The 15,310-nt window shown below is 43.9% G+C and overlaps 1 protein-coding gene across 5 annotated transcripts in view; it reads right to left on the bottom strand.

The window, feature by feature from the left end:
• LOC127412498 (putative protein TPRXL) overlaps window positions 1–15,310 on the bottom strand; it is a 48,534-nt gene that overhangs the window by 27,362 nt on the left and 5,862 nt on the right. For 3 of the 5 annotated variants that reach the window (XM_051648963.1, XM_051648983.1, XM_051648973.1), the window contains 2 exons: window positions 14,530–14,568; window positions 6,510–6,554 (listed from right to left, as the gene is read on the bottom strand). The exons of 1 other annotated variant lie outside the window; for it this stretch is intronic. In XM_051648963.1, coding sequence (XP_051504923.1) covers window positions 6,510–6,554; window positions 14,530–14,568 — 84 coding nt within the window. Of the gene's footprint in view, window positions 1–6,509; window positions 6,555–14,529; window positions 14,569–14,989; window positions 15,035–15,310 lie in introns of all 5 variants that reach the window. One more of the 5 variants, XM_051648954.1, reaches the window with a different exon arrangement.

The raw sequence follows: 15,310 nt of genomic DNA, 5'->3' as shown, positions 1-15,310 counted from the left end.
TTGTCTATGAGGCCCCAAATTCTTGCAGGTGGTATAGCTGCCCATTCGTCTTGGCAAAATGCCTCCAGGTCATGCTAAGTCTTTGGTCGTCTTGCATGAACCGCATGTTTGAGATCTCCCCAGAGTGGCTCGATGATATTAAGGTCAGGAGACTGTGATGGCCACTCCAGAACCTTCACCTTTTTCTGCTGTAACCACTGGAGGGTCAACTTGGCCTTGTGCTTAGGGTCATTGTCATGCTGGAAAGTCCAAGAGTGTCCCATGTGCAGCTTTCTTGCAGAAGAATGCAAATTGTCTGCCAGTATTTTCTGATAACATGCTGCATTCATCTTGCCATCAATTTTCACAAGATTCCCCGTGCCTTTAGAGCTCACACACCCCCAAATCATCAGTGAGCCACCACCATGCTTCACAGTGGGGATGGTATTCTTTTCACTATAGGCCTTGTTGAGCCCTCTCCAAACATAGCGCTTATGGTTGTGACCATAAAGCTCTATTTTGGTCTCGTCACTCCAAATTACAGTGTGCCAGAAGCTGTGAGGCATGTCAAGGTGTTGTCGTGCATATTGTAACCTGCCTTTTTTGTGGCATTGGCACAGTAAAGGCTTCTTTCTGGCAACTCGACCATGCAGCTCATTTTTTTTTTCAAGTATCGTCGTATTGTGCTCCTTGAAACAACCACACCATCTTTTTCCAGAAAAGTCTGTATTTCTCCTGAGGTTACCTGTGGGTTTTTCCTTTGTATCCTAAACAATTCTTCTGGCAGTTGTGGCTGAAATCTTTCTTGGTCTACCTGACCTTGCCTTGGTATCAAGAGATCCCCGAATTTTCCACTTCTTAATAAAGTGATTGAACAGTACTGACTGGCATTTTCAGGCTTTGGATATCTTTTTATATCCTTTTCCATCTTTATAAAGTTCCATTACCTTGTTACGCAGGTCTTTTGACAGTTCTTTTCTGCTCCCCATGGTTCAGTATCTAGCCTGCTCGGTGCATCCATGTGAGAGCTAACAAACTCATTGACTATTTATACACAGACACTAATTGCAATTTAAAAAGCCACAGGTGTGGGAAATTAACCTTTAATTGCCATTTAAACCTGTGTATGTCACCTTGTGTGTCTGTAACAAGGCCAAATATTCAAGGGTATTTTAACTTTTGATCAGGGCCATTTGGGTGATTTCTGTTATCATTATGATTTAAAAAGGAGCCAAACAACTATGTGATAATAAATGGCTTCATATGATCACTTTCCTTAAATAAAACACATTTTGCATGATCAATCATATTTTCAAAATCAATGCCAAAATGTCACAATTTCTGCCAGGGTGTGCAAACATTTGAGCACAACTGTATATATATATATATATATATATATATATATATATATATATATATATATACAGGTGTATTAGTGTGAATTTCTGCTATGGCAAGTTAATGGATTATTGTTACTTAAGAATAGCAGTTAAAGAATATCTCTTCCAAGCTCAAATGTTGAACATGCCCTGTTTAAAATATCAATTTTGGTACAAAAACATACAAATTAACTTAACCATAAACTGTTTCTTGTACTATCTGATTTAGATGAGAGAGGATGTAATCTATGCTGATCAGGTAAGTTTAACAGTTTTAAACATGTAATGACATTGGCATGTTAAAATCTTTATATGGTGAGAGTAATAAGCCAATAAGAATGATCATTCTTGAAGAAAAAGAAAGAGAAAAGCACCATGTTTAAGCTCTATCCTCTTTCTAGTGATGGGAAGTTTGATTCTTTTCCCTGAATCGGTTCTTTCGGATGGTTCGTTTCAATGAACTGGTTCACAAAGAACGATTCAGCAGGTCTTTTATGTCATCACGTAATGACGTGACATCACGTAATTCTAACATCATGGTGTAGAGGTATACAAATAAAGACACATATAAGCGCATATTGCGGATTATTAAATTTTATTCAAGTTAGTTATAATAATAAGGGTGTTTATTGCGATCAGTGTTCCATTCAGTGATTCTGCACGTCAGATACACTGACAACTATTGATTACATCTTGGATAGTTTTCCAACATTAAAGTTTTGCTCCTAAAGCACCTAATATAGACACTGATGTACAAACGCGGATGTTCTACGTGTGTAAAGCATATAAAGTTAATAAACTAGTCTTAATCAGCTCACCCTTTTTACAGAAACCACGATCCAGCTCTTAACAACTTAAAATATATTCGGCATGCATGATCTCTAAACTGAAAGGTTTTTACATATTTTAATAAAAATTGTATTTAATAAAACTAGTTGTATGTATATTTATAGTACATTTAATTTGTTATAAAAGAAACATACATTTCACCACATCATTCAAGTCCTCAAACACGCATGCATGCTCATAGTATCAGAAGCTCACTCATCAGTTCTCGGCAATATCAACATGTCCGGAAGAGACAGTTCTCAGTTCAGTGTACTGTTGACTGTTGCGACATGATCATCATCATACGTGTATGTCTTATGAAGTCATCTGAAGATGAGCACAAGTGTGAATCTGAAGTCAACCCCTTATTTTCTCTTCATAAGAGATGTTGTTTGTAATGTCTTTCATCCGGTACAGCTTTTCAAATTTGCCAAAACAACGGTGTCATGTCCTGGTGCTCCAGTACATATAACATGTCGTTTTATTTATGCCGACATCGCACAAATCGGTGGATTTGTGAGGCAGAAACAGCAGCAGTAAGTTTAACAGCTGACACTGAGTGTGACATGCACAGCAAGACGCTCATAAGTTAGAGTCATAACTATCAAAAAACAGCTTATTCAAATAACTGACAACATAAGAAACCCGCGATTACATGACACTTCTGCTTTGACTTTGAAATGTAAACAGCTTTGAGAACAACACTTGTGCACATGTTATAAGCCAGTAATAACGGCAGTAAAGTTTACATGCAAATTGAAAGAGGGGGAAGAGGGCAAAACAAATTATGTGTGCCGATGTTTTTGCTCAAGCTGCTAAATAATATTGGATGATGTACATACAGTATATCATAAAACCAGAGGTCAGGTTCCTCCTCGAGTTTAATGTTTTTCACCACTAGGTAACATTGAAAGGAGTTTTTTCTTTCTACAGTCACTTCAGCTTGTTCACAGGGGGCTTTCAGAGAACAAAGCATGAATTTCTATAAAGCTGCTTTAAAACTGTGTATTGTGAAAAGTGTTATACAAATAATAATGAATAGAGTGTAGACAAACTTATTTTCTCAAGAAAAACATGAAAATTGTGAGTTCATATTAGTTTTTCTCAACAATCAAACAAAATATGCAGTGCTGTTGTTTAAGTTATTAAGAGCTCTGCATTTTGTTGCCAATGTCAGGCACTTTTGTGGTATTTATGATTTAAAAAACATTTATGACGAATCCTTGAATAAGTTTGAGCGAAACATTTGTGGGAGCTGGTATCGTATTGTATCGTATCATTTCGTGAGGCTATGCATCTTATCGTATCGTGAAATTTGTGTATCATTACCAGTGGCGAATTCTCAGGGCCAGCAAAGCCTTCTCTGCTGGCCTAACATGCCAAATAAATAAATCGTTTTCATCCTTTCATTCTCAATCACCTTTTTGCCCATGTATTTTTAATCACTTTCCACTCTTAATTAATCTACAAACAAATAGAGAAAAACGAAAAGTTTATGCAGTCAGAATTTATTCCTTGATGCTTACAAGCAAAGTGTGACAAATGTTTCAAAAATCGCATGCCCCAAGCCGAGCTCGTTAGCCCAAGCAGCACGTGAGTCTGAGTTCCATCCCTTTAGGCTTTCAGAATTTCCACAGAATCCCACAACAGTGCAAATGAATGAGCAACTAAAGTCAGATTGTCAGATTCATCAGCCAATCAGATTGATTTATTTGTTCTTGGTGGGTGTGGTCATTAGGATATGACCCGATTGAAGCCTTCTAGCTGGCTTCTAGTGACGCAATCACACTTTAAGTGATGTAAGTAATTCAAGAGCGAAAAGCGCAAGATCTTGCTGACAGTCGGCTGTCATCACTGCTAGTATTGCCGTTGAGAAAGAGATCCTTATGGATTTAAAAACACGAGATGTTCTGCATGACCGTGCGATTGATTAATTAAACAGGAAAGGAGGACTGATTTTCACTTCAAGTAAATTGATAAGTGCTTTTTGCATTGTTATAGCAACATCAGGAGTTTTCTAAGTGTAAATTAGGCTGCTTGAGCATTCAGTGTCGGATCAAGTTTTAAAAGTAGTGCTGCATTCCATTCAACTCAGAAAGTCAGATTTTACAACTTCCTACCAGGAAAAGTGCAATGGAATGCCTCTTTAAGTCAGAATTACAACTTGTAGGCTCATGCAGAAATTCTAAACTCTGATTTTGCCGAGATGCAGGGGAATGATGTCACACAAACATGTCGACACTCAGGGAGATATACAAAGTAAGTGATAAACATTCACTTTATTAAGTAATATCGATAAATGAGTTTGTTTCCACATTACATGATATTAAAGCTTGTTTAACAAACGCCTGCAGAAACAGGTGTATAAAACTTTATAATCTCTTTTGATAATCATACACCTGGGACCGGTTTCACCAGCTATATGTACATTAGAACTTAGCCTAGTTGTGGCGTAAATGGGCATTAAGTCACAATTTACGCTCTTCTAAATATTTGAGCGTTGCACCATTAAATTTAGGTAGGACGTTACCCTATGTATAAACTAAATATTTACGGAAGACTCCGACCAGGAGTAATGATTGGAATAAAAAAGCAGAATGATATTTAATGACATCAGTGAGCTCATGTTTTGCGTGACAGGCTTCAGTCCTTTCGACATATATGATGGTGTTGGCATTTACACTCGTTTACATTTACGAGAGAGAAAAAAACTTATGTAAAACATACTATTCAGCATGAAAGCGTTCTAACAGTGCAGTTTTCAGGGTGCGTCGCCCGGTGTCAAGTTTCAACAGTATATAGGATATTAAAATGAATAAATGTCTATTTTTCCAGCCTGTTGTATTAGTATTTATTTATCACCCCTTATTTATTTTAGATACAGTTCCTATATATTGTTATTTACACAGGGCAAATATACTATTTATTAAATCTACTTTTATTATGTATCGTATTTTATTGGGGATATAATTTATTACAGCTGATAGTTACGTGAGCAAACAAGGTTTGAACATCAACCGTAGCGAGATAAACTGAAATTCACGGCTTTTTAACACTTCTGTGTACAAATTTGAAGGCTGCTTATTGGATAAATATGGGTAAACGTCATATTATGCGACTACGCAGTACTTTACAGAGAGCTTACGACCTACTAGTTAAGTCTTGCCTTAAGAACAGGTGGTGCGACCAAATTAAGCACCGACTTAGTTACAAACTAACTAGTAGTTACTAAGCCCTTAGTGTGAACTTTACATCTCAACTTACGTGAGAACATATGCACAGCTGGTGCAACCCTACCCTGAAGCACAAATGCTAGAGCTGCAGCACTGTTTATCAGTTGGGTTGCTAGGAGACATCTCTAATGAAAGTCAAACACCTGCTAAGCTAACGGAAGTGGAATGGAATGCATTTATGGTCAGAGATATCAAGTAGGAATATCCTACATCCAACTTGAATGGAACGCAGCATAACCGTGTACCCTGACGAAACTAAATTTATTGCAAGCAACATTTAAATCGCAAATATTATTAGATCGATTTTTCCAGGTATTATAGACCTCCTTGGTAGATTCATATGAAAAATTATGATTTTTGAATGTCTGTTCAGGAGACGTTCATTTCACAAAACAGTCATGCTGCAGTTAAAATTAGGCTTGCTTGAGCATTAAGTGTCGTTTCAAGTTCTGGCTTTCGTGCGTGGACGCGTTTTTAAAATGTCAATTGGTATTACTAGTAAGCTGCGACATAATGTATGATGCCCAAAGGCATATGGTGTCTTATTCATTGTAAAACTGTTTTCTTAATGGCATGAATCACACTGAAGGCCTAGACTTTAAATGCACGGCTCGCCACTGATCATTACATGCCTAATTCAGAGCGATTCACTGCAAACAAGAGTTGGCAAAATCAGACATCACTAGTTCTACGATCATATTACTCCGGTTTATTGGCTCATTTCGAGTTGGAGTGTCAGGCACGTCCGAGAACAAGTTATGATTGAGTACCTTGTAGATCTGTGTTGATTCGAGACACGAACTATTCCAAATGATTCAGTCCGAATTGGTGAACTGTTCAACCAGTTCACTGAAAAGAATCAGTTAAAAAGAATGATTTGTTCACGAACCTGACATCACTACTTCTTTCACCACTGGGTGTTTGCCTATTAGCTTGACTTGCATGGATTTACATCTTAAATTAACTATGGGTGCATGAATGCATGAAACATTAGCAAAGTCAGCTTGGATTTAAGCCAACATTTTGAACAGAATAAATAATAGGAGGAAAACAGTTTTGGTGATCTGTGACAGACTGTAAACCAACTCACCTTCAGGGGATGCAGAACTAGGCTCAAACATACTTGCATCTGAAACTGCATTAAACATATATAAACCAAGTCTTATTGTTAATGGCACCATTAACTGAACATATTCATATGCTAAAATTTAATAGCAAACCTACATCAACAGTAGCAAGCGTACTTAGACAGAGGCAAACTTGCTATAACAGAATTTTCATTATGAGTATATGCACTCATCGACCACTTTATTAGGTACACCTGTACACCTGCTTATACATGCAATTCAGCCAATCATGTGGCACCAGTTCAATGCATAAAATCATGCAGATATGGGTCAGGAGCATCAGTTAATGTTCACATCAGAATATCTCAGTGATTTCGACCGTGGCATGATTTTTGGTGGCAGACGGGCTGGTTTGAGTATTTCTGTAATTGCTGATCTCTTAATATTTTCACAGTCTCAAGAGGTTTACTCAGAATGGTGCCAAAAACAAAAAATATCAAGTGAGCAGCAGTTCTGTGGATGGAAACGCCTTGTTGATGAGAGAAGTCATTGGAGAATGGGCCAGACTGGTTCCAGCTGACAGAAAACTCAGATAACCACTCTGTACAATTGTAGTGAGCAGAACAGCATCTCAGAATGCACAACACATCAAACCTTGAAGCGAATGGGCTACAACAGCTGAAGACCATGTCGGGTTCCACTTCTGTCAGCCAAGAACAGAAAGCTGAGGCTGCAGTGGGCCTACCTTTTGTGTACCTCAGCAGAAATCGAGATTCATCAGACCAGGCTATGTTTTTCCAGTCTTTAACTGTCCAGTTTTGGTGAGCCTGTGCCCTCTGCAGCCTCAGCTTTCTGTTGCCCATTTGCCTCAAGTTTGACGTGTTGTGCATCCTGAGATGCTATTCTGCTCACTACAATTGTACAGAGTGGTTATCTGAGTTACTGTAGCTTTTCTGTCAGCTTGAACCATTCTGGCCATTCTCTGTTGATGTCTCTCATCAACAAGGCATTTCCATCCTCAGAACTGCTGCTCACTGGATGTTTTTAGTTTTTGGCACCATTCTGAGGAAATTCTAGAGACTGTTAAGCATGAAAATACCAGGAGATCGGCAGTTACAAAAATACTCAAACCAGCCCATCTGGCACCAACAATCATGCCACAGTCGAAATCACTGAGGTCACATTTTTTCCCCATTCTGATGGTTGATGTGAACATAAACTGAAGCTGTTGACCCATATCTGAATGATATTATGCATTTCACTGCTGCCACACGGTTGGCTGATTATATAATTGCATGAATAAGTAGATGTGCAGGTATACCCAATAAGGTGGTCGGTGAAGGTACACCGATCATCCACAACATTAAAACCACCTGCCTAATATCGTGTAGCCCCCCCCCTCGTGCCTCCAAAACAGCTCTGATCCATTGAGGCATGGACTCCACAAGACCCCTGAAGGTGTCCTGTGGTATCTGAAACCAAGACTTTAGCAGCAGATCCTTTAAGTCCTGTAAGTTGCTAGGTCGGGCCTCCATGGATCGGAATTGTTGGTCCAGCACATCCCATAGATGCTTAATCGGATTGAGATCTGGGAAATTTGGAGGCCAAGTCAACACCTTGAACTCTATGTCATTGTAAAGAGGAGGCAAGAAGCAGCTTTCCTGGTTCAGGTAAGGATTTATTTTTCTCTTTGCAATATTCACTAAGTTGAACTTTAATCACACACCGCTTCACCAAAATAAAACTCTCATCATAACAAAAACTCTTGCTTCTTGTTCGGCTCTGTGGTGCCCAGGCTCTCTCTCTCTTTTCTACTTGCGGTGTGGCTCTATTTATCCGCTCTCCCCATGCTTACTGAAATTAGAGACAGGTGTTAGACGTAATTTAGCTCAGGTGTAAGCGCCCTTACCGCTTTCTCTCTCTCCGGAGAGATGCTTGACCACGCCACCGCTGCCACATATCCCCACCGCCCGACTCAGGCCGGGGCGGCATCCGGCCTGCCTACCACTCCCCCCCCATTCCTGGAAAGGAAGTCGGCGACAGCCATCTGCGCCCCTGGTCTGTGGACCACCTTGAACTTAAACGGCTGAAGAGCCAGGTACCAACGGGTGATCCGGGCATTGGTATCTTTCATGCGGTGAAGCCACTGGAGTGGGGCGTGATCGGAACAGAGGGTGAAGGCCCGCCCCAACAGGTAGTACCGGAGAGTGAGGACCGCCCACTTGATGGCAAGACACTCCTTTTCCACGGTGCTGTACTTAGTTTCCCTCAACGAGAGCTTACGGCTAATGTACAGCACCGGGCGCTCCTCCCCCTCCACCACCTGCAAGAGTACGGCCCCCAGCCCCCTGTCTGAAGCATTTGTCTGTAAAACAAAAGGGAGAGAGAAGTCAGGTGAATGTAAAAGCGGCCCCCCGCAAAGTGCAGCTTTAACTTGCGTGAACGCCCGCTGACACTGCTCCATCCACTGGACCGGATCTGGAGCTCCCTTTTTAGTGAGATCAGTCAGCGGGCTGGTGACGTCCGAATAATTAGGCTCGAACCTTCTATAATAGCCAGCCAGCCCCAGGAACTGTCTCACCCCCTTGGGTCTTGGGTCTCGGGCAGGTCGCAATCGCCGCTGTCTTGTCAAATTGGGGACGCACCTGCCCATGGCCCAAGTGGAACCCCAGATACCATACCTCCACCTGTCCAATCGCGCACTTCTTTGGGTTCACTGTGAGTCCCGCTCGGCACAGCGATCTCAGAACCGCCCTCAGATGTTGCATGTGCCGCTGCCAATCATTGCTATAAATGATGATGTCATCTAAATAGGCAGCGGCGTAGGCTGGATGTGGTCTGAGGATTCGGTCCATGAGATGCTGAAACGTAGCCGGGGCCCCAAACAAACCGAACGGAAGTGTCACAAATTGGTGTAATCCAAACGGTGTAGAGAAGGCGGTTTTCTCACGTGAAATTGGTGTCAAGGGGATCTGCCAATAACCCTTCGTCAAATCCAATGTCGAGTAAAATCGAGCAGTGCCCAACCGATCGAGCAACTCATCAACGCGAGGCATTGGATATGCATCAAATTTAGACACCGCGTTGACTTTCCTATAATCCACACAGAATCGCACAGACCCGTCGCTCTTAGGCACTAGAACAACTGGGCTGGACCAATCACTGTGGGATTCTTCTATTGCCCCCATATCGAGCATTGCATCTAATTCTTCCCGAACGATTTTTTTCTTGTGTTCGGGTAATCGATAGGGGCGGCTACGTCTCGATGTGGTGATGGATGAGGTTTGTACGCCCCGGTAGAGGGGAGAACACGTCCGCAAACTCCTGTTGCAGCCTAGCAACCTCCGCGAGTTGACTCGGTGAGAGGTAGTCTTCGCAAGTGACCGGGGTGAACTGTTTATGTTTTGAACTCACCTCCGGTCTGAGCTCCGCCTTCTTGAGAACTACCATAGCCAACGTCATGGGAACCGCCTCCCTCCACAATTTCAGGAGATTGAGGTGGTATATTTGACGTGCGTCCCCTCTATCGGTTCATTTAACCTCATAATCGAGATCTCCCACTCATCGTGTGACCTCAAAGGGTCCTTGCCACTTGGCGAGTAATTTAGAGCTCGATGTGGGAAGCAATACAAGCACTTTATCTCCCGGTGCAAATTCCCTTAGCTGAGCTCCCCTGTCATACAGTCGGTGCTGTCGTTCTTGAGCTTGGAGCAAATTCTCCTTTGTTAGCTGTCCCAAAGTGTGGAGTTTTGCTCTAAGATCAAGAACGTACTGAATTTCATTTTTGCTGTTTGAAGGTCCCTCCTCCCAGGCCTCTAGCAATACATCAAGCACGCCGCGTGGGCGTCGCCCATACAGCAGTTCGAATGGGGAGAAGCCAGTGGAGGCTTGCGGGACCCCTCGTACTGCAAATAACAGGGGGTCGAGCCATTTATCCCAATTTCTAGCATCGTCGTGTACGAACTTACGAATCATGTTTTTGAGGGTTTTATTAAATCATTCCACCAGGCCATCCGTTTGAGGATGGTATACACTGGTGCGAATTGATTTAATATTTAACAACTCGTACAGTTCGCGTAGTGTCCGTGACATAAATGTTGTGCCCTGATCGGTGAGGATTTCTTTCGGAATCCCCACCCGGGAGATTATTTTGAAGAGTGCTTCTGCAACACTGTGTGCTGAGATGTTGCGAAGAGGCATGGCTTCCGGATATCGCGTTGCATAGTACACTAGGACCAGTACAAAGCGATGTCCGCGTGCTGACCGTTCTAATGGCCCTACGAGGTCCATTCCAATTCTCTCAAAGGGGACCTCGATCAAAGGGAGAGGGCGCAATGGCGCTTTTGGGGTGGCCGGTGGGTTAACCAGTTGGCATTCGCGGCATGCCGCACACCACCTGCGGACATCGCCGCCAATGCCCGGCCAATAGAAATGGGCTATTAGACGGTTCAGTGTTTTCCTTTCTCCTAGGTGACCTGCCATGGGATTATAATGAGCTGCCTGGAATACCATTTCCCGAGGGCTCCTTGGAATCAAAAGTTGGGTTGTATCCTCTTTAGTTTGAGTGTCCTGTGTCACTCTATACAACCGCTCATTTATAATCGCAAAATAAGGGTATGAAAGGGTGATGTCCGGCTGGAGTCGCTGACCATCGATGACTCTCACTTGGTCGAAGGCGTGTTTGAGGGTTTTGTCTCGCGACTGCTCCAAAGGGAAATCCCCCTCAGGGAATTCCCTGAGAAGGGGAGAGGCTGCAGCCTCTCCCCCTCTCTCGTCATTATGACGTGGAGCTGTCGAGGATGGCCCCGGCTCCGCCTCCCCTGCCAGAGCATCGCACATCACACATCTCCCTAATTTCGTACAGGACCCATCAGCGCAAATTCCCTTTAATAAAACTTTGAAATCAGGCCAATCAGTCCCCAAAATCAGCGGATGGGTGAGGCGGGAACTAACCGCGGCCTCCACTCTATGCTTTTTCCCCCAAAATTTAATCGTCAGGGTCACCACCGGATACTTGTGAATATCCCCGTGTACACATTTCACCTTCACCGTTTTAGTTGTGCCCAATGCCTCGGGTTGAACCAGGCGTTGGTGGATAGTGGTTTGATTACACCCCCTGTGTCCACCAGTGCTTGGTGAGTACCCCCCTTGACACTTACCGGTATCCGGTATGCTCCGGCCCGGTCGGGGGCAGCCTGTGGGAGGTCAGAGATCCGCACTACCGTCCCCAGCTCCATCAGAGGGCACTGATCTCGGAAGTGGCTCGGGTCTCCGCACATCCAGCAGGCCGGCCGAGGCGCTACGCCCACACTTGCATCGGCGGGTGCCCCCCCCTGAGGGGGAGAGCGGTGGGGCATTGGGATAGGGGTAGGTGTCGCCTCCCACACCCGGGGAACTGGTCTCAGGGGCTGAAGTCCTCCTCGTCTGCGTGGGGCAGGAACGGGACCTGGAGAGAGAGCAGAACGAGAGGAGAGAGGGGAGGGGGAAGAGACAGAGGGAGGAGAAAAAATGTAGGAGGGCTCTTCCGCCCTCGGGATTGCCGCCATGTGGTCCTCCGCAAGACGGACAGCTTCCTCCAATGACACCGGGCGGTGGCACTGGACCCACTCCGCCATCCCTTTTGGCAGTCGATGTGTGAATTGATCCAGTACCACCTGGTCAATAACTCCATCGACGTCGCAGTCCCCTGCTAGCAGCCATCTTCGGCAGGCATCACGGAGCCGCTGGGCGAAGGCAACCGGGCGGTCGGAGCTCTCCAACTTCAAGCTCCAGAAGAGTTGACGACTTTCCTCCGGAGTGCGACCAACCTGTTGCAAGATGGCTCTCTTTAAATCTCCGTAGGCCAGGAGGCTCGTCGCCAGCAGTTGTTGAGCTGCGAGCTGGGCTTCCCCGGACAATAGTGGGATCAGTCGGGCTGCCCATTGGCCGAGCGGCCAACCCCAGATCTCGGCGGTCCGCTCAAACAAATCCAGGAAGGCCTCCGGGTCGTCCGTCGCCCCCATTTTCTGTAATGCTGGTGGGGGTGACAGCGTGGGAGCGTCCGGGGTCACGGCTGAGGACGCCTCCTGGCTGAGGAGGCTCCAGATCGCCTGCCAGTCCTCGGCTTGAGCGTGCAGGAGCTCGACGAACCGGCAATCTTGGTCTTGTCGGAGCTCAAGCAATGTCTGCTGGTGGCTCTGATGTAGGCCAGCGAGGGCTTGGAGGATCTCCGCCAAATGGGAGGACTCTACGGGACGACTTCCATCCATTTTCAACCCAAACTTCAAGATTCCGGGTTTCGGCACCAGTGTAAAGAGGAGGCGAGAAGCAGCTTTCCTGGTTCAGGTAAGGATTTATTTTTCTCTTTGCAATATTCACTAAGTTGAACTTTAGTCACACACTGCTTCACCAAAATAAAACTCTCATCATAACAAAAACTCTTACTTCTTGTTCGGCTCTGTGGTGCCCAGGCTCTCTCTCTCTTTTCTACTTGCGGTGTGGCTCTATTTATCCGCTCTCCTCGTGCTTACTGAAATTAGAGACAGGGTGTTAGACATAATTTAGCTCAGGTGTAAGCGCCCTTACCGCTTTCTCTCTCTCCGGAGAGATGCTTGACCACGCCCCCGCTACCACAGTCATGTTACACAAACCATTCCTGAACAACTTTTTCAGTGTGGCAGGACCCATTATCCTGCTGAAAAAAGCCACTGCCATCAGAGAATACCATTGCTATGAAGGGGTGTACGTGGTCTGCAATAATCTTTAGGTAGGTGATATGTGTCAAAGTAACATCCACATGAATGCCACAACCCAAGGTTTCCCAGCAGAACATTACAGAAATACTCAAACTCAGAGAATCACACTGCCTTCGCCGGCCTGCCTTGTTCCCATGGTGCATCCTGCTGTCATCTCTTCCCCAGGTAAACGGTGCACACACACCCGGCCGTCCACATGATCTAAAAGAAAACGTGGTTCATCAGACCAGGCCAACTTCTTCCATTGCTCCTTGGTCCAGTTCTGATGCTCACGTACCCATTGTAGGTGCTTCCAGCGGTGGACAGGAGTCAGCATGGGCACTCTTACTGGTCTGTGGCTATGCAGCCCAATACGCAGCAAGCTGCAATGCATTGTGTGTTCTGACACCTTTCTATCATGGCCAGTATTACGTTTTTCAGCAATTTGTGCTACAGTAGCTCTTCTGTGGGATCGGACCAGACGGGCTAGCCTTCGCTCCCCACGCGCATCAGTGAGTCTTGGGTGCCCATGACCCTGTCGCTGGTTCACCAGTTGTCCTTCCTTGGACCACTTTTGGTAGATACTAACCACTCCATACCAGGAACACCCCACAAGCCCTGCCGTTTTGGAGATGCTCTGACCCAGTCATCTAGCCATCACAATTTGGCCCTTGTCAAAGTCGCTCAGATCCTTACGCTTGCCCATTTTTCCTGCTTCCAAAACATGAAATTCAAGAACTGACTGTTCACTTGCTGTCTAATATATCCCACCCCTTGACAGGTGCCATTGTAACGAGATAATAAATGTTATTCACTTAACCTTTCAGTGGTTTTAATGTTGTGGCTGATCAGCTGTATGTCTGAAATAGGAGAAATTCACCACGAGTGCAAAATGGTGTATTTGTGGGGGTTTTGTTTTGACATTTCAATAGATTATTGTTATTAAATAACTATTATTACTATTCCCTCACCAGAATATCTTCTCCCAGCTCAGTTCTTAAACATGCCATGATTAAAATAACAGCTCATTTTTGGTACATATACAGTATATCATACAAACTAAAAAAAAAAAAAAAGAAAAAAAAAGAGAAAAGTAAAGAAAAAGCACAGTTTATTTTAGACATCTCCTCTTGGCTCTTACACCATTAGGTGTTGGCCTGTAAGATTAACTAGCATAGATTGCATCTTGAATTAGTTCTAGTGAACATTGTCAATAAATGAACCAGTAGTGAAGCCAATGATGATTTAAGAAAACATTTTGATAAAACATAATCAATAATAGGAGGAAAACAGTTTTGTTGATCTGTGACAGACTGTAAAACAAACTCACCTGGTGGAGAACTAGGTTTAGCAGAATTTGTACCCACAGCTGCATAAAACAGATATAAACCAAGTTTAATGGTAACTGGCAACACTTATTGAACTTAAGTAAAGCTGTGGTAGACACCTTCTTCAACAGAGCTTTTGCAGTGATTTTCATGCATTCGAATTGCTTAATTAGCGACAACTCTCCATCATTGCATTTTTCGCTCCAAACCCCCACCATCCAAAGACATATTAACCAACCCAAGATCAGAAATCCCAAACACTCAAAATGATTGATTGGCTGTTGTCTAATTGCCGAAAATATGCTTTATTTTATTATTTATTCAGTGATATTTGTCAGGAAATAGGGTAATTTAATGTGTGGGAAAAACAATCGCTTACAGAACCTTTAAAGCCAAAATTTTGATAAACAGAATCAATGGAAGGAAAGCAGTATTGTTGATCATATTGTAAGACAAACTGACTGGTAGATAGCGAAGAGACATGGTCTTCAGGACTTGAATCAGTACCTGTAGCAGCACAAAAAATATATAAATTAAAGGTGCACTCAGTAATTCTAATCCAATACACTTTTTGTCAAATTCTGCAAATATCTCCTCACAGTCTGCTAGATGTCTATTCTGTGGGTGGGCTGAAAAAAAAAATCTACTATTTGTACACAGCCCTGGCTCTGTAAATGGGACAAAAACAAAGTGGATCGGACCAATCCACACAACACTACTCCAGCCAATCAGCAGCAGAGGGTGGTTCATGCGTGTGCACAGGATGGGTGGTGGGGGCAGAGC

This window comes from Myxocyprinus asiaticus, chromosome 2, assembly GCF_019703515.2.
Source record: "Myxocyprinus asiaticus isolate MX2 ecotype Aquarium Trade chromosome 2, UBuf_Myxa_2, whole genome shotgun sequence".
Classification (NCBI taxonomy): Eukaryota; Metazoa; Chordata; class Actinopteri; order Cypriniformes; family Catostomidae; genus Myxocyprinus; species Myxocyprinus asiaticus.
Note: the sequence above shows the minus strand (reverse complement) of the source record. Positions and strands in the feature narration are given on the sequence as shown.